Source organism: Taeniopygia guttata, chromosome 13 (assembly GCF_048771995.1).
Source record: "Taeniopygia guttata chromosome 13, bTaeGut7.mat, whole genome shotgun sequence".
Classification (NCBI taxonomy): domain Eukaryota; kingdom Metazoa; phylum Chordata; class Aves; order Passeriformes; family Estrildidae; genus Taeniopygia; species Taeniopygia guttata.
Genome location: NC_133038.1, coordinates 15,270,236 through 15,296,293, shown reverse-complemented (window position 1 = coordinate 15,296,293; position 26,058 = coordinate 15,270,236). Strand labels below are relative to the sequence as shown.

The following is a 26,058-nucleotide window of genomic DNA, read 5'->3' as shown; positions in this document are numbered from 1 at the left end:
GACACAGACATGGACACAGGCACAGACCCGGGCATGGGAATTGGCTCAGGCCCTGCCAGGCTGTGCCAGGAGGTCATTCCCACTGCTTCAACTCATTCTTGTTGCCCTGGGCCATTTCCTCTCTCCTGGGCCTTTCCCTCTGTCCTGGTCCATTCCCTCATTCCCGGTCCATTCCCTCATTCCCACTCCATTCCCTCTGTCCCGGTCCATTCCCTCTGTCCCGCTCGGTTCCCTGTGTCCTGCTCCGTTTCCGTTGTCCCGCTCCATTCCCTCATTCCCTCTCCATTCCATCATTCCCGCTCCGTTCCCCCATTCCCGCTCCATTCCCGCTCCGTTCCCCCATTCCCGCTCCGTTCCCCCATTCCCGCTCCGTTCCCTCATTCCCGCTCCGTTCCCCCATTCCCGCTCCGTCCCCCCATTCCCGCTCCGTTCCCCCATTCCCACTGTCCCGCTCCATTCCCCCATTCCCGGTCCATTCCCCCATTCCCGCTCCGTTCTCTCATTCCCGCTCCGTTCCCCCATTCCCGCTCCGTTCCCCCATTCCCGCTCCGTTCCCCATTCCCGCTCCGTTCTCTCATTCCCGCTCCGTTCCCCCATTCCCGCTCCGTTCCCCCATTCCCGCTCCGTTCCCCCATTCCCGCTCCGTTCCCGCGGTCCCGGCAGGGCCGGCGCTGCGCGGTCCGACACCGCCGCCGTGTGGCCGCTGTGGGCCACTCTTCCAGAGGCTCCGGTATCCCGGAGTTTCCCGGTCCCGCTGCCGCCCCGCCGCTCTTCCAGAGGCTCCGGTATCCCGGAGTTTCCCGTTGCCGCCCCGCTGTCCCTCCTTAGGCTCACGGGCGCTCTCTCGCTCTGGGCTGGCCCTTGGCCGCCCCACCTTCCCCCCACCACGGAGGGTGACCCAGGGACTCCACTCCTGATTGCTGACAGGAGGTGACAGGGGAGGTGGCAGCGCTCAGTGCCGGGGCAGGGACCTCTGGGCACCAGGCCAGACTGAGCTCACGGCTGCAGAAGGACTGGGGACAGGGAATTGCAAGGGACTCTCATCAGCCCCAAACACACGAGCTGCCCAAGAGCAGAGCCCCAGCCTGCACTGCTGGGCCCAGAGTGAGCTGCACGAGCCCCCAGGCTGCACGAGCAAGGGACAGCGAGTGCCATGTCCTTGGCAAACAGGGCGAGGTCCCTGGGTGCTCTCCAGGCAGTGCCTGGCAGAGCTGGTGTGTGTGCCAGGACACCAGGTGGGTTTTGCTCCAAGGTTTGACACACCCCCATGGAACCAGCAGCAGGTTTTCCCCACTTTTCTGCAGACAAAAGCTTTGTATTCCTTTTCTGGCCAGGCGTGCCATGGAACAGCTTCAGCTAGATTAACCATGCTAGCACTAGATTAATCCATGGCTTTTCTCTTCTTACCCATTAATTTACCTCCTGCAAGCCTCTGCTCTGCAGCGTGGGATGATGGATCACAGCCTGGGACCAGGAGCTGCTGGGGCACACGCCGCAGCCCAGCCTGTGCTTCTCCCAGCTCTGCTGTCCCAGGAGCTGCTGGAGAGGGCCTTGGTTCCAGAAGGGAAAAACATAAGGATAAAAACCCGACTGTGCTGCCCTGTGTGCAATGAGGGGCTTGGAGATGCCTGAGAAGTCCCACCTACAGAGGCCAAAGACAGCACCAGAGGGGATGCCCACCCTGCAGACAGATTCACTGAAACAGCCGGGACCTAGTGAAGAAAAATCAACTGTTGGCTTTAATTATTGCGTACGTCTTCGTCTCTAGGGCTAGGAAAATCTCAACTGGTAAATATACATTTCATCAGAATGCCCTTGGCTGAAATACACCATTAGCACATTCTTCAAAGTTACAACAAAAGTCTTAGAAATGTTAAAAAGGGATTTTTTTTCCTTTACTAAAATAAAGGAGTGCACCCCCCACCCCGACAAGGCGCTAGGACGGACAGACGGGAACTCTTGGCTGTGCAAAGCAGAGCGTTGATTACAGTAACAGAAAGAAGTCGGGACAGGAGTGGGGAGCCTGCATAGCGCTCGGCGAGCGGCGGGGCGGCAGCGGCGTCAGGTCAGCATGTCCCAGAGGCAGCAGCAGCAGAGCGCGGTCCAGCACGCCGTCAGACAGGCGCTCTCGCCCGTGTCGTCCCTCCGCCGCTCCTCCACGACGTACACTGCGGGCAGAGAGCGGCTGTGAGCACCGAGCACAGTCACGGCACAGGGTGGCACAAGAACCAGGGGTGGCCCAGACTGGCACTGCTCCAGCCACGCACAGAACCGCCTCCTTCCCTGGGATGACAGGGCAGGGACTCGTCCTGACAGGGACCAGTCCTTGTTCCAGCTCTGTGCCCCTCCTGCTCTGTCAGCTCAGCACCCGAGGCACGGGCTAGGAGGTGGCAGTGCAGTGACACCCCACTGGCCAAGGGGCAGGTGCCCAAAGGCTCCAGGTATCGCCCCACAAACAGAAACCATCTCTGCCAGAGGCTCCTGGCAGTCTGCTGGGATTTACTGCACGCTGCTTGAGCACACAGGAGGGAGCCCCAGCTTTGGGTGGAGGGTCTCAGCCAGTGTGCTGCTCAGTCTTTGTGCCAGCTCCTGAGGCCCATTAGGACAGGGGAACAGTTTATCTTTGATTCCTGCTCTCTGAGCCCAGGCTGCCCCACCCAGAACTGCATCAGTCTGAGGGCAAAGTGACTGTCCTTCCTGACAGCTTTTTTGGCTCTGATTGCTGTGGTCTGTGTGGGAAACGTGCCCTCACACAGGAGTCCAAGCCAGGCAGGCATAAGCCTGGGCAGGACACAGCTGATGGCACCGGCCTGGCTCTCCCATGAGCTTGCTTTGTGCCCAGGAAACCCCTCCCCAGTCACTATTCAGCTCTGCAGAGCGATGGGCAGAGGATGATGTGCTCCAGCTCACATGATGCTACAAACCTGACACCAAGTGAGGCAGAGAGGGGGAATCCAATACCCCTCAAATGTCTGTGCTTGGGGACAGCCTGTGCCCGAGCCTCAGGCAGATTCCCTCTCATCAAGGGAATAAAGGAGAAGAGGTATCCTCAGCCCAGGCACAGCCCAGCTCCAGGGGAGCCCCTGCACGGCACCAGCACAGCACTGCTGTCCCCCTTCCCTCTGACCATTCAGCCACAGCGCCTGCAGCCCTTGCTCAAGGGATGTCAGGATGGAATGTCTCTCCCTTCAGCCCCGGAGGAGGTGGCAGCACTGTGACAAGCTGTGCTGGAGCAGGAGCGGTGCCACGCACTCTCCTCCCTCAGGAGCTGCTGTCCCTGCCCACCCCTGCAGAGCCCTGGCTGGCACCTCCCAGCAGGAGCAGAGCAGGACCTGATGGAAACCCGGATCCCTGTGCTGCTGCCAGGGGGAGGCTGCACGACCTCCTGTCCCCAGGGCCAGCCCCTGCCACAACAAAAGGAGTGCAGAACAAGTCCACGACTTGTGAGCCTGGCTGCCTCTTTCATCCCCCTGAAAGGCTGGACCACAGACCCATCCCATCCCATGGGGAATATGTCACATGGCAGGCAGGACTTTGGTCAGGGCTCTCTCCCCCCTGCACTCAAAGCCACGCCTGGAAGACTTGCAAAGAGAACATGGAGGCTTGGAGCCCTGACCTTGCACAGCAGCATGTCAGCAGCTCTGCCCTCTGCCTGTTTTCCATGGAGAGGTGACCCAGGGGCTTGGTCTGGGCTTTATTTACCTTGTGGATCCAGGAGCTCTAAACAAGCAGCTCTTTGGTGTGTTTGCTTGCTCTGAGAAGGTCCTGCTACAATCAGTGGAGGCAAAACACACATCAAATGCTCCAAGAGTCCTGTGTAAGATGGTGACATGCCTGTGTGGAGCCCTCACACAGCCCTGGCTTCCAACCAGCTTCAGGTTCAAGCTGTCCCCCCTCTGAGCCATGGGGAGCTGGATTGCTGCTGCTGGAGCATTGCCATACCCAGAACTGAGGGCCCAGAGACATCCAGATCCACACTGCAGGAGGAGTGATTTTAACTGTCCCAGTTAAAATCAGCTGTCCAGGACTGCGAGAAGTGTCTGCCTGAAGTATTTATGATGAATCCATTAGAAGTTTTAAGCTACAGCCAAGTGTCAGGGACAGCCGACAGAGCATGTTCAAGGCACGTACGAAGTGCTGTTATGAAACACTTGCTGAAATATTGAAGGAAAAGGCTTTCCCAAGCTTGGGCCTGTGCACAGGGAGCTGGGCGCTCTCCCCACTGCTCTCAGCTGGCTTGTGTTGGACGCTGCCCGCTGCACAAGGGGTCACAGTGTCCATGGGCATCACCCCTGTCCCTGTCAGCCAGCCCCTGGCACTGCTGCCATGGCTTGTCCTGGAAGGGCTGCCCAGAGCTGGACAAAGGACAGGCACAGCTGCCCACTAACAGCTGGGGGCAGGACAGGGGAAGGGACAGCAGCCATGTCAAGGCCTTTCCAGGACTCACCCTGGGTTTGGGGTGAGCCTTTCTGTTAGAAACAGTGAAACAGCACTCACGTGTCCTCTTCTTCTTTCTTCTGCTAAAAGCTGGGAGCCACATAAACCAGCAGCACATTGTGGTAAAAGCACCTTTCTTTAGAAACCCTCTGAAAAAAAGCTGTGGTTTTCCCCCATGGCAGGCAGCTGTGGTACTTCAAAAAAACCTTCCAAGTTCAATGAATGCCCCAAAGACAACACCTGAAATACACATTTGAGAGGCTGCTCCCTTCCACTGCAGAGCTCCTCTCCAAGGACAGCAAGTCTCAAGGGCAGCTCTGCCACTCTGAGTGTGCACACCATCAACACTGGAGCTTTCACACTTGGAGAGCATCTGGACAATGCTCTGAAGAGAGACAGCCACCCCTCCTCACAGTTTGTGAAGCTTTCTTTGAAGCCACATCAATGCTTCAGGAGTTGCAGTTTTGTTGCTGTCACCACACAAATTGCCAGAGAGATTTTAACCACAGACATGCAGCATTAAACAGCTTTTCTGCTCTGGGCGTGGGGCTTGCAGAGGACAGGAGAAGAGCAGGACAGCCAAAGGGAGGTCAGCTGTCCAGTTACAGCTACCAAAGCATGCAAGCTGAAAACCAGCTCAAAGACAGGCTGGATGAACTGCTCCCAGCCCAGCCTCTCACCTACCTGGAGACACCCTCCACCAATCTGCTCATTTTGGGCACCTGACCATTGGCTTCTGGGCACTAACAGAGTGACACAAGTACCTGAGGACATCAAGAGCACGTGGTAGCAGCTTCACCCACTCTGCCCAGCCCATGCAGTAGTGCTGTACAAACACAATGTCACCCCCCTCAAACACCATATCCAAGCCCAATCCAAAATCTCCCAATGAAGGGAATTGTGGCTTTTGTGAGACTCCTCAGTGTCTGAGTGCCTCCAACCTAAAGCCACCCAGTTTTTCTATGGTGAGCCTTACTGGGGACTTCATTAGCTGCTTTGTGCCTCTCTTTTGGCCAAGGCTGGGCACTCCAACCACTCCTAAAGCACAGAAACCTGATGTTCCCAAAAAGAAGAGAAACAAGGGTGATTTCTCTTGGAGGCACTAGACAGCACTCGGTTCTAGGCTCCATTTTTGATGGATTCCTTGTTTTTCCTAAAACAGGATGGGAGAAGGTATAAACTGAGAGACCCTCCCACCTCTTAATCAGCCTTAAAGAGCATAAAGCACAATGAATCATGCCTACCCTGAAAATGCTATCACTCCCTGTAATCACACAGCAGTGACCTGCACAAACTAGTTCAAATAACTCCCACTTTGTTTTTAAAACAAACACCACAATACCTTCTTATTTCATGTACAGTCTACTTTATCTTGAGCATATACATTTTGTTTCTTCTCACACCTAATTAATACGTTAATCATTAGCTCCATGAAGGAAAGGAATGAGCTGTACTTTTCACCCAGTTTGGCATAAACTAAAATCGTGATCTTAAGACTGCAATGCCCCTGACTGCAGTGCTTTACAGGGTCTACAAGGATTGCAGTACAAGGGCTTTGATGCCAGAATGAGTCCATCCTCTGCCAGGATCCAGACACAGACACCACTGCCAAGGTACCACCTCACCTCCACGGGGTTTGTGATGGTGCCTGAGAGCCCCTGAGCTCCACAAGCTCTCCCAGGAGTGCTGGTGCAATCACAGGGCCAGGCCTGGGTATCCCAGGTACGACAGGAATGACATCCAGGCACAGAGGCAGCAAGGGGCAGGCTCAGTGCCCGGGCAGCCCGAGGTGGAGGGCACAGCTCAGCACCCACCACCCTCTGGGAGGGCTCAAATCCCAGGGTCCTGGCGTTCACCCTCCTTTGGCCCAGCTGGTGCCACCACAGACCCCTCACCTGCACAACTGGCTATGAGACAAGGCCTGGGGCACGTGAGGGGAAGCACAGTGGGTAATGTACCAATCACTGCTTCTGCAGCCCCCAAATCCTTCCGTGGCATCAGAATGGCTGCTTGCAATGGAAACAGCTGGTCAGAACAGGAGCATTACTTAATTCTAGAGTCTCATCTGGGAGGGAGTGCACAGCAGAGAAAGGACTCATAAGCCTCTTCCCACTTGTCATTTAAGTGGGTTTTATCACAATCCATTTCTGCACCAAGAGCTTTGTTTTCTTTTCTTCAGCAAGCAAGAAATCTTGCTCACCACCACTTAGAATGATTTTGTGCTGTCTGCAGCAGATTGCTAAGCCAGGTCAGCCTGTGCATCTGCTTTTACCTTCAAAGCATTCTCACCCAGGTCCTTGGAAAGCTTTTGTGTTCAGGATGGACGCCAGAGAAGGGAAAGTCAGCACAAGTATATCCAAGGGATGCAGAAGTGGCAGCAACAGGAAATGAAATGTCCCTGAGCCCCTCTTGGAGGTGCACACTCTGGTCTGCAGACCCAGAGCTGCAGGAGGAAGGGCCACCCAGCCATGACCTCCCAGACATCCACTTCTGAAATAAACCCCTCACAGGCAGCAAGGGCAGAAGAAGAGATTGCAAGATTGGGGAACAGGGACTAAACTTTCATATGGGCTGCCACCAAGGCTGTTCTCTGCATGAGGCCTCCAGGGCACAGCCTGGACACAGATGAGATCTAACTCCCTTGGCAAGGAAGGCATTTAATTGTTCTTTCTCCTCTCTGAGGGTATTTGCTCATGCCTAACAGCTTCAGGCCTGTTATTTTCCAGCCCCCCAACTCCTTCCTGCCCTGAGGCTTTCACTGTGTGCACAGTCTCTACTGAGACCACACTCAGATTTCAGGAAATACCTCAGTACACTCCTGAAACAGACACCGGAGCCAGATGGAAATTCAACAGCCCACTTACAAGCAAAAATCTTACAGTGCTGCAAAATGCTCAGAAAAAATTTCACAACTCGCAGCTGCAAACACAAATGGCTACTGCCAGAGCCACCTGAGCAGAAAGTGTCATGGAATAAAAATACCACAGAGTACAGGCACTTCCACCTGCAAATCCCCTCTGCCACCAGTCAGTCGCTGCTGACCCAGCCCAGATTTCAGCCTGGGCTCAAGCAGAAACAACTGATCCCCAACTACTCTGCCCAGGTATCAGACCTGCCCTCTTCCACGGCCACAGCCTGGTTCAGCAGGTTTGGAAAATTCCTGCCTTTCTGTTCCCGTAACTCCGAGCAGCTCACCCCAGAAAGCTGTTTCAGCTTTCAGGAAGCTGAGCAGGCCACACATTTCAGGGAAATCACTGGGCAGGCGAGCCAAGTGAGCACTTTCCAGAGCCAACGCTGCACTGGGCAAAGCTGCTCCCCTCTCACACACAGCCTGGGAGCCAGGCACGGCTTAGGGCTCAGCAGGAACCAGGCAGGAGATTTTCCTGCAGCTGAGCTCAGGGCTGGAAAAGATTCTGATTCGTCACCTGAACACACAGGGATGGGATTAAGAGATCTTGGAGATAATGGAAGTGATACCAATCAGCATTTATGGTGTATCAATGTGCCTGGGAAGGGTTCAACCTCTCTAAAAAGCACAAGCATTCCTTACAGGAGTCAGCACACCTTCTGTAGAGTGCTCAGGTCTCGGCAGGATGTCAGCAGGCATCAGCCAGCTCTCCAAAGCACAAAAATCCCAGCACACAGGTTAGAAAGTGCACAGGAGACATGTCATACGAGAAAGAAACTCTCCCTCAACTTAAATGTACAATAATTGAGGGCTTCAGACCCTCCAGCCTGTTTTTAGACTACAACAGATGAGAGGCATCTCCAAAACTACAGATTTTGAGAACTTCCTCTGACATTTTTTAAATCAGTAAAATTTTAGTTTCCTGTTAAGGCAAGATGTTTTTAACCTAGTCAGCTGCAGGTCTAAGAACAGCACAATCCTCAGCCTGTGTCAGTGCTTACACTGAAAATCAGCATCAGTCCTACAGTTAAACAAGACCTGGCTGGGGGGGATTTATTTACACAGCACAAACTTCATCTTACAAGGGTCTTGCAATCAACTTCTGGGTAACTAACAGGAGGAAGGACAAAGCCCAGTTTAAAGCAAAAGAACTGCCCCAGTGAGATCCTCTTTGTGCAGCCCCATAGGGCCAAGTCCCACAGTCGGTGCAGGGCTGGGAAAAGGCTGTGCACGATTTGCTCCTCACCCAGCCTGGTGCCAGCTGACAAGGACTGGAACAGCAGCCTCCTTTCAATCAGCCCACACTGGAGCCAGCCTTGCCCTCCTGAGACCAGTTTGTCTGAAGCATGATTTCAGATACTGGACCTGAATTGGGAATAATTTTCTTTGCATCAGTTTTTTTTTATCAGATTACTCTCTCCTTGGGGGTGAGAAGCAGTGAAGGTGAGCTGAGACAGCAGCCCCAGGACTATTTGCCAGCCAACAGCCCCTGCTGTTTGTGCAGCCAGGAACAGAGGGAGGGATGATACAGCAGTCCTGGAGGAGAGAACGCTGGGTTTCCAAACACACTAAAGAATAAGAAGCAGATAAGAGGACAACTGCCAAGATTTAATTTTTTTTTTTGGCAGGACTCCAGCATCTGGAGTTGCAGGTCCTGAAGGTACAGGAACAGTTAAACTAAATGCTCTGACAGACTACTCTAGAAAGGGTCAACAGAGAGAGAGAAAGCCTGTCCCTCCAAATTAACTCCTGCTGGGGAAGGCTCAGCTCTACACGGTTTGGGAAGCAAGGGGGTAACCACTGAAAGGCACTGGAGAGGCTCACCAGAATGATTCCAGTCCCTTCCTTTCCACACAGAGACAGATAAAGAGGAAAGCCCATGCAGCCCTGCAGCAGCAGGCAGTGCCTGTATCCTGGTGACCTGTTTATCCTGCAGCTGGACAAACATTAGGAGGCAGACAGCATCACTGTGACTATTACTCTTATCGCAGCTGGCTTTGCTACAAGTAATCAACTTCCAGAATAAGATTTCCACTCTGTGTACAATGGCTCAGACGCAATCCTGAGCTCTGTTCACCTTCAGTGCCTGCTGACAGAGCCTGGTTCCCTCTGGCACAGCATGGCATAGCCTCATCCATTACGTTGGCATGTATCAATGGGGAGGGGGGTAGAAATAAAACTGCTCAAATTGCCAGCATCAGCTTCTGCTTTTAGAATTAGTATGTCACTTTGTACTTTGGCTCATTCTACTTCTTTTTAAAGTATACCTTTATCAGCTGCATTACATTTCACCTCTAATTTGCATAGACAAGAAAGTACCAGCTGACCAGTCAGCAGTTACTGTGGTTTCCTTACGCCAGCTGATAACAAATAATGAAAATACTGGTGGGGAAATAAGATATCGTCTCATACCTTATGGGGGAATGAGGTATTTTTTTTTCTCTTAAGCAAGCCCCTGCTGTAAAGAAGAACCTGCTACCTGCACAATGCTGCACACAGGAACCACACTGCTAAAGTTGTGTGTTTCCCAGCTTTGTTCTGGGGCAGGCAGGTTCCTTCTACCCACACCAAGCACTGTGTGGCACATCTGCCCTGTTCCAGGAACTCTCACCCACATGGACTTTGTGTGGACAGACTCAGTCTCTGCAGCAGGAAAACTGCAGACAGGGATCAGCACGTCAGTTCCCAGAGCTAGGAAGCTGAATCAGAACCATTAAGAATAATGTCCCTTAGGCTCAGCACACACATCATCATCTCTAAAGGCAAAGGGCAAGCTGTTTATTTCTAATGAACAACAGCCAAGTCAGCTGCCAGCTCTAGCAAGATGTGAGACCTGGGGTTTCTTTGGAGGCTTTGATATCAGTAACCTGGTGAAGCCTAAAAGCATCCATCCAAAAAAACAAACCCATGAGGGCTTCTGTGCCACCTCAGCCAGTCACCAGTGGCTCTCCAGCTTGCTGCTCCTTTATGTGGAGAAAAAACATTTGCTTTGAGGCCTTTCACACCCTGAGGTAGCTGGGGTGACTCTGAGGGGGTGCAAGCTTGTACTCCATCCCCCTGGGAGAAGGGGACATGGAACACTGGGATCAGCTGCAGTCTCCCTGTCCCACAGTGCCCTGTGGGGGTGGCCACATGGCAGTCATATGGCCTCCACCACTGTTGTAACACACAACCACAAGCTGATTTCTGCACCCCAGACATCCTCGTGGTTGGCTAATCCTGCACAGACAGTCCAGAGGGGAACACACAGGTCCTCCTTGTTCAGAGCTGCTCTGGACTGCAGCTTCCTCCAACAAGCCTTTAATTGTCCCCCTGCCCAATGGCAAACTGAAAAGGTGGTGACATCCCTTTCTCACCTATTTGTTGCAGAGACACTACTCAATGAAGAGCGAAAACTTTCTCTTTCCTACCCTTAGCAGCACTCAGGTTAAGCTGCTTCCCTGTTACATCTCAGATGCAGCTTTAATACAGAGAGTGAGGCATGTGAGGCTTTTTTACTTCTCCAAGGGCCAGGTGGACAGGCTATGTCTATGTCCTGACAAACTACAAATTGAGATGAAACAACACCATCACCATAAAATGCTACTTTACCATCAGATTCTGAGAGCTCAACAGTAATTATTGCCATCTGTGTGATCCACTCAACACCAAAATATGATACATAATTACTTCCACACATTAGCATTAACACATTGGCCTTGATCTACAACATAAGAGCCCACTTTGCACTCTGCCCACACAATAAAATAATAAAGCACAGAATTTAAAATATAGCATATTTCCTAGCTTTCACTGTGGACATATATTTGCTCAGAAACACTAATGTACTACCTGGACTAGCTTAATTCATTAGGTTAAGCAAAGTCACGTAGGAGAGCAAAACATCTGCTCTGAAAGGAAAGCATCCACACAGTAGCTCTTCCCAGATAATTGTTTGGAAACACCACAGCCACACGAAGTCACACTAGACCAGCTAGGCTGACTGCAGTGCCTTGATTAAATTTAGATGCAAATTTTTTATGTTAGTAGTTCAGCCGCACCAACAGATACATAGCACTAGTGTAACAGATTTATAAAAAAATAGCTTTTTTTGAGACATCACTCTAAACTAGACACTCCTGGAGTTCTTAAACAAAGCCCCTTTGAAAGCTCTTTTACAGTGCAAGAGGACAAAGATCAAGTTCCACTCTGACTGGCCAAAAAAGGAGCAAGGGGTGGGGTGGAAGGTGTTTAACAGAAGGAGAATGAAGAAAAAGAAAGCTTTTGCAGACAAATGCAAAGTTATAGCCCTGACTTCACTTTGCAGACATTAATAAATGTGTTTAAAATAAATATGTCCCATCCAGAGGGACCTGGACAGGCTGAAGAGGTGGGGGCATGTGAGCCTCATGAAGTTCAGCTGGGCCAAACAGAAGCTCCTGTACCTGGGTGGGGGCAATCCCAAGCACAAACACAGGCTGGGTGGAGAATGGATGGAAAGCAGTCCTGGGGAGGATTTGGTTAGATGGATATTGGGAAGAAATTCTTCCCTGTGAAGTTGGGCAGGCCCTGGCACAGGGTGCCCAGAGAAGCTGTGGGCTGCCCCATCTCTGGAATTGTTCAAGGCCAGGCTGGATGGGGCTTCGAGCAAATTGGGATAGTGGAAGGTGTTCCTGCCCAACTCAAACCATTCTGCAATTCTATCACTTTTTTACATCTACTTCTGCAAAAGCAGAACAAACTAGAGGCTCCCAGGGTGGGTTCAGAGACCACCTGTAGCTGCAGGAAGGCAGTTCAAGGACAAGACTTACCAAAGGTTTTTGATTTATGGGTTGGAGTGCTGCTTCTGCAGAGCTGAAGTTGTGTTAGCTTAGGCTTAACAAAATCAAACCTCCTGCAGAACAAGCCTGGGCTCTCAGAAAAAGATACTCAAACACTTCACTGCTTGTCCCCTCCAATTTCTTTGTGCTGCTCCACACGTTTGTGAGCAGAGCAGAGGACATTCAGTGTCATCAGTTCCCTGATCCAGTTTGATATGAGATCCTTCAAGTTTCCAAGGCAGCAGAACTGCCTCAAAACCAGACTGTCCAAAGCCACAGCCCCTATCTCCCCTCAGCCTCTGCCAGCACATCCCTTTGTGTGGCTAGAGCAAAAAGGCAACAGTGGCACCAACCAAAGATGTTCAACATGGGAAACAAGGAGCTGTCCCCTGCCTAGTATTAAGAAACATCTCTTAGCCACCCCAAAACCCCAGGGAAACCCCTGATTACACTTTGAGTCCATGTGGTGGAAGTGGTGGGAAGCATCACCACGCTGCTGCCTCCTCCTCAAAGGCTCTCACTCTGTTATAGAGGAAGTAGAACTCATGATTTGCCATTAATTCAGGTTCTTATTCACTCACACCAATTGTTCACTGCTAAAATTTAGGCTCTCCCGATAGACCCACACCAGACTGCTCAAACCCACTAAACAGTCCTACCTCTCTCAGCTTCCCCTCATAGAAAGGAGAAGCTGTGTCCTTTAATCATCTTCTCTGCCTCTGCTCTGGCAATCTGAGCCTGCAGCAAGCCCCAGGAGAGGTGTGGGTGCCAGGGCATAGCAATGTGCCATTCTGTGGGGATGTGGCACACAGACAGACCAGCCAGCTGCCAGAGGGAAGGTACGCAATCCTTCCTCCCTTCCCCAGAAATATGGGTTTTTCCACAGAATGATAATCACTTCAGAAAAAATAAAATGCCCAGGAATGAGTAGATCACTTGGACAGATACTGATGGGCTTCAAAAAACCGAGGCCCATTATTTCAGAATTGTACATTTGAATATTATGAGCTTTAACTGTGCAGCCTTTGGCTGAAACTCATCAACCAATAGACAGGTGGAATGAGAGTTGTGTCAAATCTAAAGCCTGTGCAACAACCTCAGCATAAGGATTCCCTTGAGGAATCAGCACTAAGGATGTTCAGCAGTATCCTCCAACAACCAGAGAGAGAAGTGTTAGAGACACTACAGCAAAATAAAGCACGAAAACAAGCTGTAAACAAAATGGCCACTTCAAACACGTCCCCACCTTTTCCAAGGTCATCAGGGCCAGGTGCTGGTGAACACTTCATTTCAAGGTCAGTGTGTACTCACGTGTGGCAAGCCAGTGCCCTGACACGGTGCTGCAGCTGCCCACCATACCTGTGTTTTTCGGCCCGTCTGCGTACACCGGTCCTGGCGGTGGTGGAGGTGCGTTCTGCCATCCGTACTGGGGATATCCCTGGTAGCCTGGCTGGCCTGGCTGGTAGGGCCCGGGGGGATAGCCGGGGTAGGGGCCGGGGGGGCCCCCTGGCTGCTGTGCATAGGGTGGGTACGGGGCAGTCGGGCCCGGGCCGGGGTACGGTGGAGGATTATCGTAGCTCATGTGGGATGCAGAATCTGCCCTGCAAAAGAGGGAAACAAACAGGACAACTGGTTTGCTTTTGTCTGCTCATCCGTGACCATACAAGTTCCATGTCAGACTGCTCTCCAAAGGCCCTATGCTGTGTGAGGAACGGACTTCAAAATACCTAGTCAAGCAGCAAATTTAATTTTAACCCTATCACAGGGCAGGGGCATGGAAGGAGTTGAAGTGATTTTTCTGAGTGACACAACTTTAGCTGAGCAGGAGTAACATGCTGCTTTCCAGTCCTGCATCAGCTATTCACCCTAAGACCCAAGTCTTGCAGCCGCAAAGCAAAAACCTCTGCTTCCACTCATGATTAAAATGCTTTTAAGAGAGATTCAGAAGTGATTACTTCATGTTTCTGTCAATATCTGAAAGGATGCCTGTTCCAGGCATAGCTTTGACAGGAGAAGGAGTGAACTCAAATATCCATTACAGTTCTGTTAAAGCCTCCAGACCACTGTGGAGCAAGGCTGTATGTGAATAATTTCCTGATAACACTGTACCCCAGCACGTTGTGTAGTTTTCCAGCCATACAAAACTGAATCATTAAGCACCCACAAAAAAATAGGGCCTTGGGTCAGCCTCATTCAAAAAGCAACATTAAAAACACCTTGGAGAGTTGATGCTCATAAAACCCATGTCATGTATTACTCATGGCACAGCCATCAGAAGACAAGACTGTCACAATACTGCAATTTTAATGAACCTCTAAGCAGCATGACTAAGCAAACCATTTCTTACATTAGGCTCCTGAAGCTTCTCCCTGTCTGAGAAACAGAAGTGTATGTTAATATCCTACAAATTCAGGAACCTTCCTGCCTGAAGCAGCTGTACCCTGCTATTTCCTTCCCCTATTACAGGGTGCAGACAGATCACCAGTTCCCCTTTGCTACACACCTCCTCCCACATGCTACAGGGAGAAATACCAGGAGCTTATTTTGCCTCGGCCAGGCTTGCTGCTGCTGGGTTGCAGTGGGAGAGGCTGGCCAGGAGGATCAGGATCCCTTTGGATGGGCACGAAGCCGGGCTGAGTGCTCAGCACCGCGCTCCCACTCTCGGGCCGGGCAGCAGAACCAGGGGCTGCGCTCAGCTGCCGCAGTCCCCGGCAGCGTGGAAGGAGCTGCTTGTTTACAGCCTCCTAAACTGCCTGGGAGACCCTCCCAGAGGAAGGATCCCAAGCTCCCGCTTGTTTACACGTTGCTCCTGCCCTGGGGGACACCGAGAAGCCCTCGAGGCTCACAGGCTGCAGCTGTCACTCACCTGAATTCATCCTAGAGCTCATCTTGCTGTGCCAGGCATTGTCGGAACTCAAAATGTCCCTCAGACATTTTTAGAGGTTCCAGGCCTTGGTCAGAAGCATTTTAGACCCTGGCAAGCAGCTGAAAACAGCTGTGATTTTGAGTTTGAACCATGGAATGAATTACCAACTTTAAAGGTGGAACAAGCAGTCACAGAGGGTTAGATGATATAGTAAAAGTAGTCACAAATTAGAGGGTAAAATTTTTTAGTATTGTACAGGGGGGTTTTAACACCTGTACAGGGGGGTTTTACTTTGTACAGGGGGGTCAGGAGTTCTAAGATGGAGGAAAGTGGGCCTGATCCTGTTCTTCCTCCTTCTTCTTCCTTACCTCCATGTTCTTGGTGATGTTGGCATTTTTCTATTGGTTTAGGCTGGGGACACACTGTTCAACGTAGATGATAGATATTGGCACATTATTGTAAATATAGTACACGTAATTTTTTGTATATAATGTTTGTACCATCCCACTGAGGGGCAGAGCCCCGCACACTGCCCTGCAGGACGGACCTGCGGCAGGGCAGCAGAACTTGTTATAGATAGGCAAAAATGGACAACCTTGAAACCAGCACAGACGAACTGTGGCTTCTTCTTTGGCAACGGGGCAGAAAGACAGAGACTTTCTACAATCTCGGAATCACCAATACCCACAGATTCCGACAAGGCATAGCCACAGCATCACAAACATGCTGAGTTGGACGAGGACCATCCAGTTGAACCCCTGGCTCTGCACAGACACCCCAACAATCCCAGCCTGTGCCTGAGAGCATTGTCCAAGAGCTCCTGGAGCTCTGGCAGCCTTGGGGGTGTAACCATTCCTTGTTCAGTGCCCCCTGTACCCTCTGGATGAAATACCTTCTGATATCCAGCCTAACCCTGTACCCTCTGGAGGAAATACCTTCTGATATCCAGCCTAACCCTGCCCTGACACAGCTCCAGCCATTCCTTGGGTCCTGTCACTGCTCACAGAGTGAAGAGATCAGTGTCTGTCCCTCCTCTTCCCCTCAAAAAGAAGTTGTCCCAGCTAACTTCTAAGGCAGTGTTATACCCTGCAGATAATGTCTTTTAATGGCTTTGTCAAGAGTTTTAACTGCTTTAACCAAATGCCAGGGATTACAGGAATTTTATTTACAGCTTGCTTTTTTTTTTTTTTTCCACTGCTAGGCCAGCCAGACCACTTAACTGCTCACTTTAAAACTGACAAGCACAATATAAACTTAACTCAAGACTCTTTAACCACTGCACTGCAATGCAATGCCCCTACCAAGTCTCCAGCAATTCTTCCTTCAGGGAGGCAGGGAAAGGCAGGCAGCAAGCCCTACAACTCACTTCAGTGCAGTCAATTAGTGAACTGGGACATACCAGGCCACTAACGCTCATCTAACCCAGAAAATTGTCCCAAAATAACATCCAAAAACAAGTTTCCAGGGAAGAACAAGGCCAGAGTGAGTGTGTGTGTGTGTGTGTGTGTACCCAGAGACCACTGCATGTTGCAGAGTAACCATTTGGTGCCCAGACATGGCCCAGCCAACCCTGTGAAGCCCTGGTTTGCTCAGCCTCCCTGACCCACTCTACAGAGCAGTAAACTGCCTCCTGCCCCATCAAGGTGACTGCAGCAGGTCACCCTCCTGAATTTAGGGATGCACCAAACCAGGGAGGTGGCATGTGGGAATGCCCTGTTCCAGATCAAAGAGCTCCAGCCTCTCCTTGGGCAGGGGACGACCTCTCCCTCCATGTCCCCCTTCTCTGCTCAAGGGTGTAATTTCACACCCTAGGTATAAATACATGTGTTTTTATATACACACACACACGGCATTCAAAGGCAGCAAACAACAGACCATGTTTTGCTCATAAACCTTAAGAACTCCCTGGGCTTAGCTTGCTTTGATGAGCACTGTCCAACTCCAGCAGATGCACCTGGATCTCTTCAGTTTTTCGAAGTCCTTGTGCTCAAGAGGATGATCAACTCAGCCCACCCTTTCCAGCGAAGGGCAGTCTTCCCTTCTGTCCCTTCATATGCATACATTTATCTACATTCAATATCAGTGGTATTTTAGTGCTGAAGCAAGGTTTAACAGATGCTGTGATTCTTCAGCTGGCTGTGAACTCAAATTCAGTCAGCAAATAACCAGCTCAGGCATTCCACTGCTCCCCTACCACGGGGACTCGTGCTGGGACCACTGGGGGCCACATTTCTCCATCAGGACTGGCTATTTACTCCCTTTGGTAGCCAAGCAGGGAGCCTGCCTGGCCTCTGTGCGAGCATCCAGCACGGGAACATGGCAGAATCCCTTTGGAGCCAGTGGAACCACACAGGTAACAAAGCAGCTCTGCAGAAAGGGCTGACATGGGGATCGGGTGTACCTGGTAAAACTCAGAAACCCCTGAAAGAGTGTGGCAAGAAGAGAGCCTGGTTAAAACCTACAGACATGGGGGGTGAACAAAAAAACCTCCACATCAGCAGCTCTGCAGAAATGTCTGTGAAATGGTCAGGAGTTAAAATTCCTGGCTAGAGCAAACAGGGAAGTGGCAGCATAGGGAACAAGAAAGAACTACTCATGCTCTTTGTTTACCAGCTCCCTGTTAGCCATGTCAAAACAGTTTTTGAAGAGAAGGCAGGTTTGGAGTGGAGGCAGTAACTGAGATTCCATCTGCTGATATGGGAGAGGTACTGAGGGGAAAACTGGCCACAGCCTACTGACAGCTGTACAGATTCCTGGGCAGAGACAGCAGAACAACAGAACAGAGGAAAAGATGGAGATTAAGAAGAGCTGAGGGTAAAGTAACAGAACTGAGATTAGGCAAGAGATAAAAGAGAGTGTACAGCATGAACACTTTCAGCAGCCACTGGGGATTTGTCTGTGATGAGTGAGGAAACTCCTGAAGAATTCATCAAGACAATCAGCAAACCCAGGTGGTAGCTGTGGAACCTAAATTCTCGGAAAGAATCTTTCCCCCAGTTTCACTGCCAGATTGCTACACATACACACATCCCTACTTGCCCTTTTTGAGCTGTGTGACAGCACTGAGATTTCCTTCAGCCTCATGACCTCATACATGACTTTACACACTTCCTAGCCCTGTTTACTCACATGGGTATGTGTTTGCATGGCAGGGTTTTGAATCATGAAGCAGATACTTTTCAGAAACATACCTGAGCTCTTAGTCAAACGTATCACCAAGCTTTGCTGTGGGTTCTCACCCCGACCAGTAATTCTGTGTGAGTTACAACCAGGACCAACCCCTGTGATGTTGCATCAGAACTGGTATCTGTGGCTTTCCTGGTCAGCACCTCTCAGAGGCAAAGCTCAAAAGAAAGAAGCCAACCATCAGTAAAGCCCTTTGCTTGCCATGTCACTGCAGGAGATCCAGCAGGAAGAGCCACTACAGAGCTCAATGGTCCCTGACAGCCTCACAAAGAGATTTCCTTGCAAACAGAGACTTCCTTGACTGTCACTAAGCATTTGCCCTGTCTGTTGCTGCTTAACAACAGAGAAATTGCTAATCCATCTGAAGAAAATGGCAAACCATGTTCCTATTCCTCTTCCCCACAAAAGTACTTAGCATCAGTACTTTTGCTAAGGGGCAAGTTCATTGGTATATCATTGTTTCCTTAAGTTATATTCAAACTCCTTTGTTCCACACTGCTAAGTAAACATTATTTTCCCTACCCCAACAGCAGGATTTCATTTTTAAACAAGCTGCTTATTATACTCCATCCAGAAGGATTTTGACCATTGCTCAAAAGGTCTGCAAACCAGAAGTCTCTGAAGTATGGTTTTGTATAGAAAATGCACATGACACCAGAGGTGCATGCACACACAGAGGTACCAACAGGCAAGAACCACCATCCTATGGGAGAATATGAGTCCCTCAACAGCGGTAACCTGGCTAAGGCTTAGCAAAAGGTGCAAGTACAGAACTATAATACTTTGCATTCACTACATGCACATATATATTTAGCTTGTCTGTTTTGGCACCCAATCCTTAGAGAAACAAATTTCACCATTAGGGTTTGAAAAAACTTCTGATTGCTTCACACTTACTGCCTTGTACAAGGCCAGCAAACCAAGGCAGCTGTTACAGAGCTAGTCATTGCTCCTGATCCTCCTCTTCCAGCACATTCATGAATTTGTTATCTTTTTCTTTCTTCAGGCATCTCTTCTGAGCTGCAGACTGTGTTTCAACAGAGCCTGCAACATTCCTTGATTATTCTTTCCAGCCATTGCTGTGCCTTTTAGCATCACATTTGTCTAGGAGGAAGCAGGCAGACTCTCTCTGCACAGTGCCACAGCTGTCTCCTGCTTCCCACCCCTTTCCCAGCCCACTCCCAGGGCAGCTCTTGCCATCCATCAAGCTAAAAACAGAGCTCAAGTTGCACTGTGTGTAATTGCAACTGCGAGATCCTTCCAAGTGGGAATAGCTCCTGTAGAGCCTGTCACTGCACACGTACAGCTCACCCCACTGCTCACCCAAGTGACAACACACAGTCTCTGAAAACAGTCTCGGTTTCAACCTGGGGAAGTCTCACCATCCACAAATACCCACATCTAAAACTAGGAGAAAAATGTCAGGAAGCCTAATTTAGATGGCTTTTGGCTACGTCACTCCATAAGTGCAGCCCTATGGCCCAGCCTGGGGGCCTGGACAGGGAGGACTTCTGGTCAGGAGGTAACATGATGCATGAAAAGAACCGAGAATGAAGAGAATAAGAGAACGCTTTCTGTTAGCACAAGGGGTGCCCAAACAAAGACCCCTCAGAGCCTGCCAAGATGACCCAGTTTCACCCTTTACCCCCCTCCAAAAGGCCACGTACAAGGCTGGCGCTCCCAAACATCTCTTGAGGTCAGACTAATTATGGCCACCATAATTATTGCCCAAATGATGGGAGAGCAGTAGGAATCTGCTTCGACCTGTTGGCACCTTGTGACCTTGGCAAAACTGAGGAGAGCATGCATAAAACCATCTGCATTTGTACACAGTAGATGTTCACAGCTACTAATCCACCTGCAAAGAAATACCAGTCACTATGGACAGCTGCCTGCAAGTCAGATCCTTCAAATGCAATCTCCAGTGCAGGTGAATCCATTAAATAAAGAACTGTGCATGTGAGGTGAGAGGATATTCTAACCAGGGTGCTGAAACAGGGTGAAACACTTTCTCTTGCATAAGGAACAGTGCAAGAAACATCCTTATGAAAGCAAATGGGGGATTAGTAAATTAAACAAACAAACAAACCAAAGAAAATTAGCAGTCTGAAACACAGAAGAAAACTCCCCACAACAACCTAAAAGCAATTAGCAGATTTCTGGAATTTAAAGGTGAGAAGTTGCTTGTTTTTAGGACAGCAGAATAAGCATTGCACCTCGTGCTGCTGTGGTCAGGAGGAATCACGTTTTGGGTATGGCAGGTATTGATTCAGCTGGTCTTTGCAGAGATGAAGATGGAGGGCACGGTGAGAGGCCAGAGCCTGAGAAGGACAACTGGGGCATCCAGATATAACCCACCCCTTCCAGTGCCTGCAGCGCTAGGAAGCAGTTTTCCAATACAGAGGTCTAATGGAAAGTACATTTAACATCAACAATCCAGCTCCTGGCAACCTGCCTAGCATTTAAATTACATTTCATATGAACAGTAGCCAAATGAAAAAGAGCACAAGTGGCTTTTAAATGGCATTGGCCCCGTGTTTCCCTCTTACCAGCTTATTTGTCAGCTCCATTTAGTGATTGTATGAAAGCTATTGTAAGAGATTCCATTCTTGCTCAGTTTGCTTCCAGGAAAAGCTTCCTCCCTGGTTTGCCCTCCCACTTCACTAGGTAGCTCCATCAGCCTGGACTAACAGGTGAGGGGGAACAAGAGCTGCCCCCACTTTTTCTGACAAATGCTGTTTGAAACCACTTTAATTTCCAAAATGCAGGTCTAGGCAAAAGCAAAAAGCCCAGTTTTGTTCTGGAAAAGGAAAAGCTAAAACCTACTTCTCTATTCAAGCCAATTTTCTTAGGAGGTGTCCTGGACTCCAGGACATTCACAGTCTTTAGGAAAAGGGGCATTTTTTCATGTTTAGTTGAGTGGCTGTCAGACATCTCCTGCACAAAACAACTGCTGCTGCTCATGTGGCTGAAGCACTGGATCAGGCAGCTCTGTGCACTGAACAGTGGTTTGGATGAACAAGCATTTAACCTTCCTGAGCCAGGTATTCCCTCCTCCTGGTGTCCTCCAGAGATCTGAAGTCTGCCCATGTGTGAAAATAGAAAGTGCAAATGATGTTTGACGCTGATGCTGGTGTCTCTACAAACTGTCCCAGCTCCCCAGTCCCATGGTCTGCCCTGCCTTCTTGACAAAACCACAATGGATATGCACATTTCCAGGTGACTTTGGTTTCAGAAACCAGGATTTGATCAGTGCTAAAGGGCTGCCGTGCTGACAATTTTTGCCTCAGAGGCAACATCCCTTGTGGAGCTTCAGAGTCATAGATCTCCACAGAACTCTTACCAATGCACCCTCACACCCACACAGGACTGCATGCTAGGATTTTCCTTCTTCAGACAAATTTCAATGTCTCATCAATTGTTATCAACACACAAACCTCTTCAGATGTGATGCTACCCATCACTTACTGCCTACCCACTGTCTACCTACATGTTCTGCATGGCAGAAGGAAAGTATGAAGCTGACATTGTTCCTACAATAAAACATTAGTGGGGAAAAAAATCCAAATCAAATGCCCTGCTACTGTTATTACGTGAACTGTAACTTTATGGGGAGGAAATTGTCCAGTTTTTCAGACATCTAATGAAAGGTTTTAGAAAATCTTTGGATGAAATATACTTTAACACCAGGAACTAACAATTACAAAGCTGGAAAGCATCACTTGACAGCCCCTCAGGTGGTGTCAGCCATGGTACTTGTTGCTGACACACCAGGCGAGACTCTGCCCATGTACAGCAGTGCCTGTGGCAAAACAAACTAAAAAGCAAAGTCCTTTACAGAAATCATTTTAGAGAGAAGCATCAACATCCTGATTTCAGGTTTTGAATGGTTTTGCATGCACTGCTCTTGTTCAAGTCTTTGTATAATGCATTGCCTTAGATAATTCCTGGAATACACGACTATAGTTTGCTGTTAAAGTGGGGTACTGACTGTTTTAAGGTGCAACAAATACCAAAACAACAAAAAACTCAATGAAAACATCTGATTGCCAGGTAAAACTAGACCTGCAAATAACAGTTAAAGCAAGCAGCTTTGTTGGTCTGAGAAGAGAACGTGAAACAAACAGTTTGACTGGCAAGAAAATTAGTAAGCACAGATTTGTATGTTATTCAGATGGTGTTCTGGCAGCATTCCAGCCATGGAACAGCAGCAGTCTTTCAGGATAACTTCCCCAGCTCTGAAACACTAGTGGATTAAGTGGGATATACCACCCAGAGCATGATGATTTTCTAACACTTCAGGCAGAAGCACACTGGTAGCAGCACACAGCTCCCAAGGCAGGCTGTGTTGCTGTGTGCAGAAAGAAATACAGGCATTTTCTACAGCTGAGATCTCATTACTCAGAAAAAGATTTCCATGATAAGCTGGAAAATGGAATGAGACTGAGATTTTTCCACCCACCTCGATGTTTTCTCACTTTTTCTGCTTTTCCACATCTTTCATGTGGCTCTAACATGATGATTTACTTTGCCTGTAGGGCATATGCAAAAATCATCTTTAATGTCTGCTTGTCACAGGCTGCTCCCACATTCTCCCAGTGGTCACCAAACCAAGAAAGCCTTTGCCTTACCCTGTCAGGGGCTGAAAATCTTCCACACCTCAGAGGACTGCCCTCAGTAGCTGGTAAGGCCAAATAATACCTCAAGAATACATTATGATCCTAGCGTGGAATTCTCTCTCTCTGATATTTCACTGACAGAAACAGCAGTTTTTATTCAGCACAAGGAATACAACAGACCAGCTGCTTCCAAGGAGGTCCATTTCCCAAAGCTGTGGGCAGGCACTGGAGCACAGCACTGCTCCCACCCAGGACAAGGTGGTGATGGCAATTCCACACAAGGGGATCCCATCTAGAAGAGCTCCTAGGATACAGCTGTGAGGGTAGCCCAGCATTTGCCTGCCCCTCAGCAGGGGTGAGGCCAAGCACTTCACCAGGAATGCTGGGGAAGGCAGTCTCTCCCACGCTGGGCTGAGCGGGCTCCGAGGCTCCCGGGCTGCTGCCGGCAGGATGCCAAGCCTGGCAATACTGACCACCTGCTTGAATGACTCGTGCTCCTTTCTATCTTCCCCTCTTCCCAGAAATGACAGTGCTATTTTCTACTCATTGAGCCATGGGGTTTGAGGTCAGCAGCAGGAAGCTGAGAAAGGCAGGATACGCAACCCAGAGAGTAGAAAATATCAATACTGACAGCAGAGAATGAGTGAATCTGCCCATTCAAGGCTCCAGCTCCCACGAGAAATTTTCAGGAAACTCTGACAAGCTTCCAGCTGTGCCACAGAGAGATCACAAACAGGGGACAGGAGAAATGCAGACTTGTTTCTTGAACATCCAGAGTTACACAGACTTGCTCTAGCCTCGTAGAAAAACAAAAACAGGTAACATATTCATCTAATCCTGCACAGAAGTATCCCAGAACAGGCAGCTCCTCTGTTTATGGCATACAAACAAAGACCTCCAGGTACTTCTCTGTTATCCCAGGGCAATGCTACAGGAACATCTCTGCTTACACTCACCAAACACCTCTGGTTTTCTGAGCAGCAAACCACCACCAGTTTTAAATGTAGCATGGACCTGGGGGGCACAGGGCAGCAGAACAGCTGAGCTCTCTGCTCTGACACCAGGGCACCGCCTCGAGGGTCTGCTCAGACACACAGAGCCCCCACCCTTGTCAGAGCCACTCCTTTACAGGACAGTCTCCTCTTCGACCTCTGCTGCAAGGACACCCACCAGCCTCTGCAGATTTTCACTTACAGCTCTCACACCATTTGGGGAATGACAAATCAGTATTTAACAAAGATGGCCTTTATAGCATGTGGATAAAGGGAAGAGTGCAGCAGACTTTGTGCTGCAGAAGTTCCTGTGCTTGGTAAAACCACTATTCTGCGCAGTAGAAGATTATTATCTAACATGCACATTAATCCCTGATTGTCCCCAAAAAGCACTGAAATACGACTGGAAAAATTTATAAAGTCTCAGTGTTTTCAGCCTCCTCCTCAGTCTACCTGATAGTAATATTATTATTATCATCATCAAAAACTTCTAGGAAGAGTCACTTATTATTTAAGCAACTGATGAGAAACCCCATTGCTAGCACAGCAGCACTTCCCACACCTTGTATCCTATCACTGTATTTACACAGCACAAGGAGAAGGCAGCTGCTCAGCACAGTCATTATAACTCACCCACACTCAGTACCTTTACCCAGACTTACCCTATTTACAGTCAGGTTGTTCACACACGTCTCGTAGTACAGGCACACAAAGCACCTCTTTTTTTCCTTTCAGATAAAGCTAAACCCGAAGCTGGGATGAGTGGGACAGCTCTTGGCAGCAGCCTGGACAGAGCGGGGCTGCCCACTGCCGTCAGAAGGGCTGGCACATCCATGCGGCAGAGACAGGAGACAAATGCACTCCTTCCCTCATTCTCCTATTTCACCATGACATTTAATTATCCAAATGAGGCGTCCTCAGCTATGGAACAGACAGCACAAATCCAGGACAACCACAGTGGCTTTAAAACACCCGATGCAGCGCTATTATTTTCACTGCCATACCTCTTGCTCTACACGAAGTAAGCCTCAGCATCAGTGCCACCCGTGCCCACGCGGGACCGCGCTCAGCCTCAGCCGGGCAGGGCAGCGCTGGGAGCCCCGGCCCCGCTCCGCCGCCAGCCCGGAGGGGCTGGGGCAGGCTCCGGGCAGAGCCCGCACGGCCGGGGCTGCGGGCAGGCGGGACCCCGGGCCGGGCAGGGGCAGCGGGCCCCTCCGCCGTCACCCACCGCGGGCTCCCGGGGACGGGACGGCTCCGGCCCTTCACCCCGCGGAGCCTTCCTCCTCATCCTCCTCATCCTCCTCATCCTCCTCATCAGCCCAGCCCGGCCCCGCTCCCCGTACCCACCGAGCCGAGCCCGGCCCGGCCCCTCACGGAGCCCCGGTACCTGCGCCCTGCGCGTCTCGCGCCGCCACCCGCACCTGCTGCGCACCCCGCCGCACGGTGACGTCACGGGGCAGGCCACGCCCCCGTATACGTCACGATGTTAGCCCCGCCCCAAGGGGCGTGGCCATAATGGAGGCGTGGCCGGAGGGGCGGCCCCGGGCCCTGTCCCTGTCACTGCCCCTGTCCCTGTCACTGCCCGTGTCCCTGGCGTTGTCCCTGTCTCAGCTTCTGCACTTGTTTCTGTCCCTGTCCCAACTATTGTCCTTGTCCCTGCCCCATTCGTTGTCCCTGTTCCAGTTACTGCCCTTGTCTCTGTCCCTGCACCTCTCCGTGCCCCGTCACAGAGACAGCTACGGCCCTTGTCTCTGCCCTTGTCTCTGCCCTTGTCTCTGTCCTTGTCTCTGTCCGTGCCCCATTCCTGCCCTGTCCCAGCTACTGCCACCGTTCCTGTCCCAGCCCCATCTCTGTCCGTGCCTCTATTCCTGCTCCTGTCCCTGCCCCAGCTGCTGCCGCTGCCCCTGTTCCTCTCCATGTCCCTGTTCCTGTCCATGCCCCTGTTCCGCTCCATGTCCCTGTTCCTCTCCATGCCCCTGTTCCTCTCCATGTCCCTGTTCCCCCCCATGCCCCTGTTCCTCCCCATGCCCCTGTTCCTCCCCATGCCCCTGTTCCTCCCCATGCCCCTGTTCCTCTCCATGCCCCTGTTCCTCCCCATGCCCCTGTTCCTCCCCATGCCCCTGTTCCTCCCCATGCCCCTGTTCCTCTCCATGCCCCGTTCCTCCCCATGTCCCTGTTCCTCTCCATGTCCCTGTTCCTTTCCGTATCCCTGTTTCTCTCCATGCCCCGTTCCTCCCCATGTCCCTGTTCC

The 26,058-nt window shown here is 50.5% G+C and overlaps 1 protein-coding gene across 4 annotated transcripts; it reads right to left on the bottom strand.

Moving 5' to 3' along the window:
• Positions 1-1,713: 1,713 nt before the first annotated feature.
• Positions 1,714-25,328, bottom strand: CYSTM1 (cysteine rich transmembrane module containing 1). 4 transcript variants are annotated; one of them, XM_072935131.1, is made up of 3 exons: positions 25,195-25,328; positions 13,504-13,745; positions 1,714-2,168 (listed from the first exon to the last, which is right to left on the bottom strand). In XM_072935131.1, exons 2-3 carry the CDS (start codon positions 13,724-13,726, stop codon positions 2,062-2,064), a joined length of 330 nt encoding a protein of 109 aa, XP_072791232.1. In that variant the 5' UTR covers positions 13,727-13,745; positions 25,195-25,328; the 3' UTR covers positions 1,714-2,061. The 4 variants fall into 4 exon arrangements, with proteins under 4 accessions (XP_072791232.1, XP_030139843.2, XP_072791233.1 ...); XM_030283983.3 differs by having other exon boundaries at positions 25,229-25,251; XM_072935132.1 differs by having other exon boundaries at positions 25,199-25,250.
• Between the last annotated feature and the right edge of the window lie 730 nt (positions 25,329-26,058).

What these genes read in the sequence shown, in the direction of transcription:
- CYSTM1 (XM_072935131.1), bottom strand. Translation starts at nt 13,726, where the DNA reads ATGAGCTACGATAATCCTCCACCGTACCCCGGCCCGGGCCCGACTGCC. An exon ending in AGACGGGCCGAAAAACACAG is followed by an intron (nt 2,169 to 13,503) that starts GTATGGTGGGCA and finishes CTCTGCCCGCAG; the next exon opens with TGTACGTCGTGGAGGAGCGG.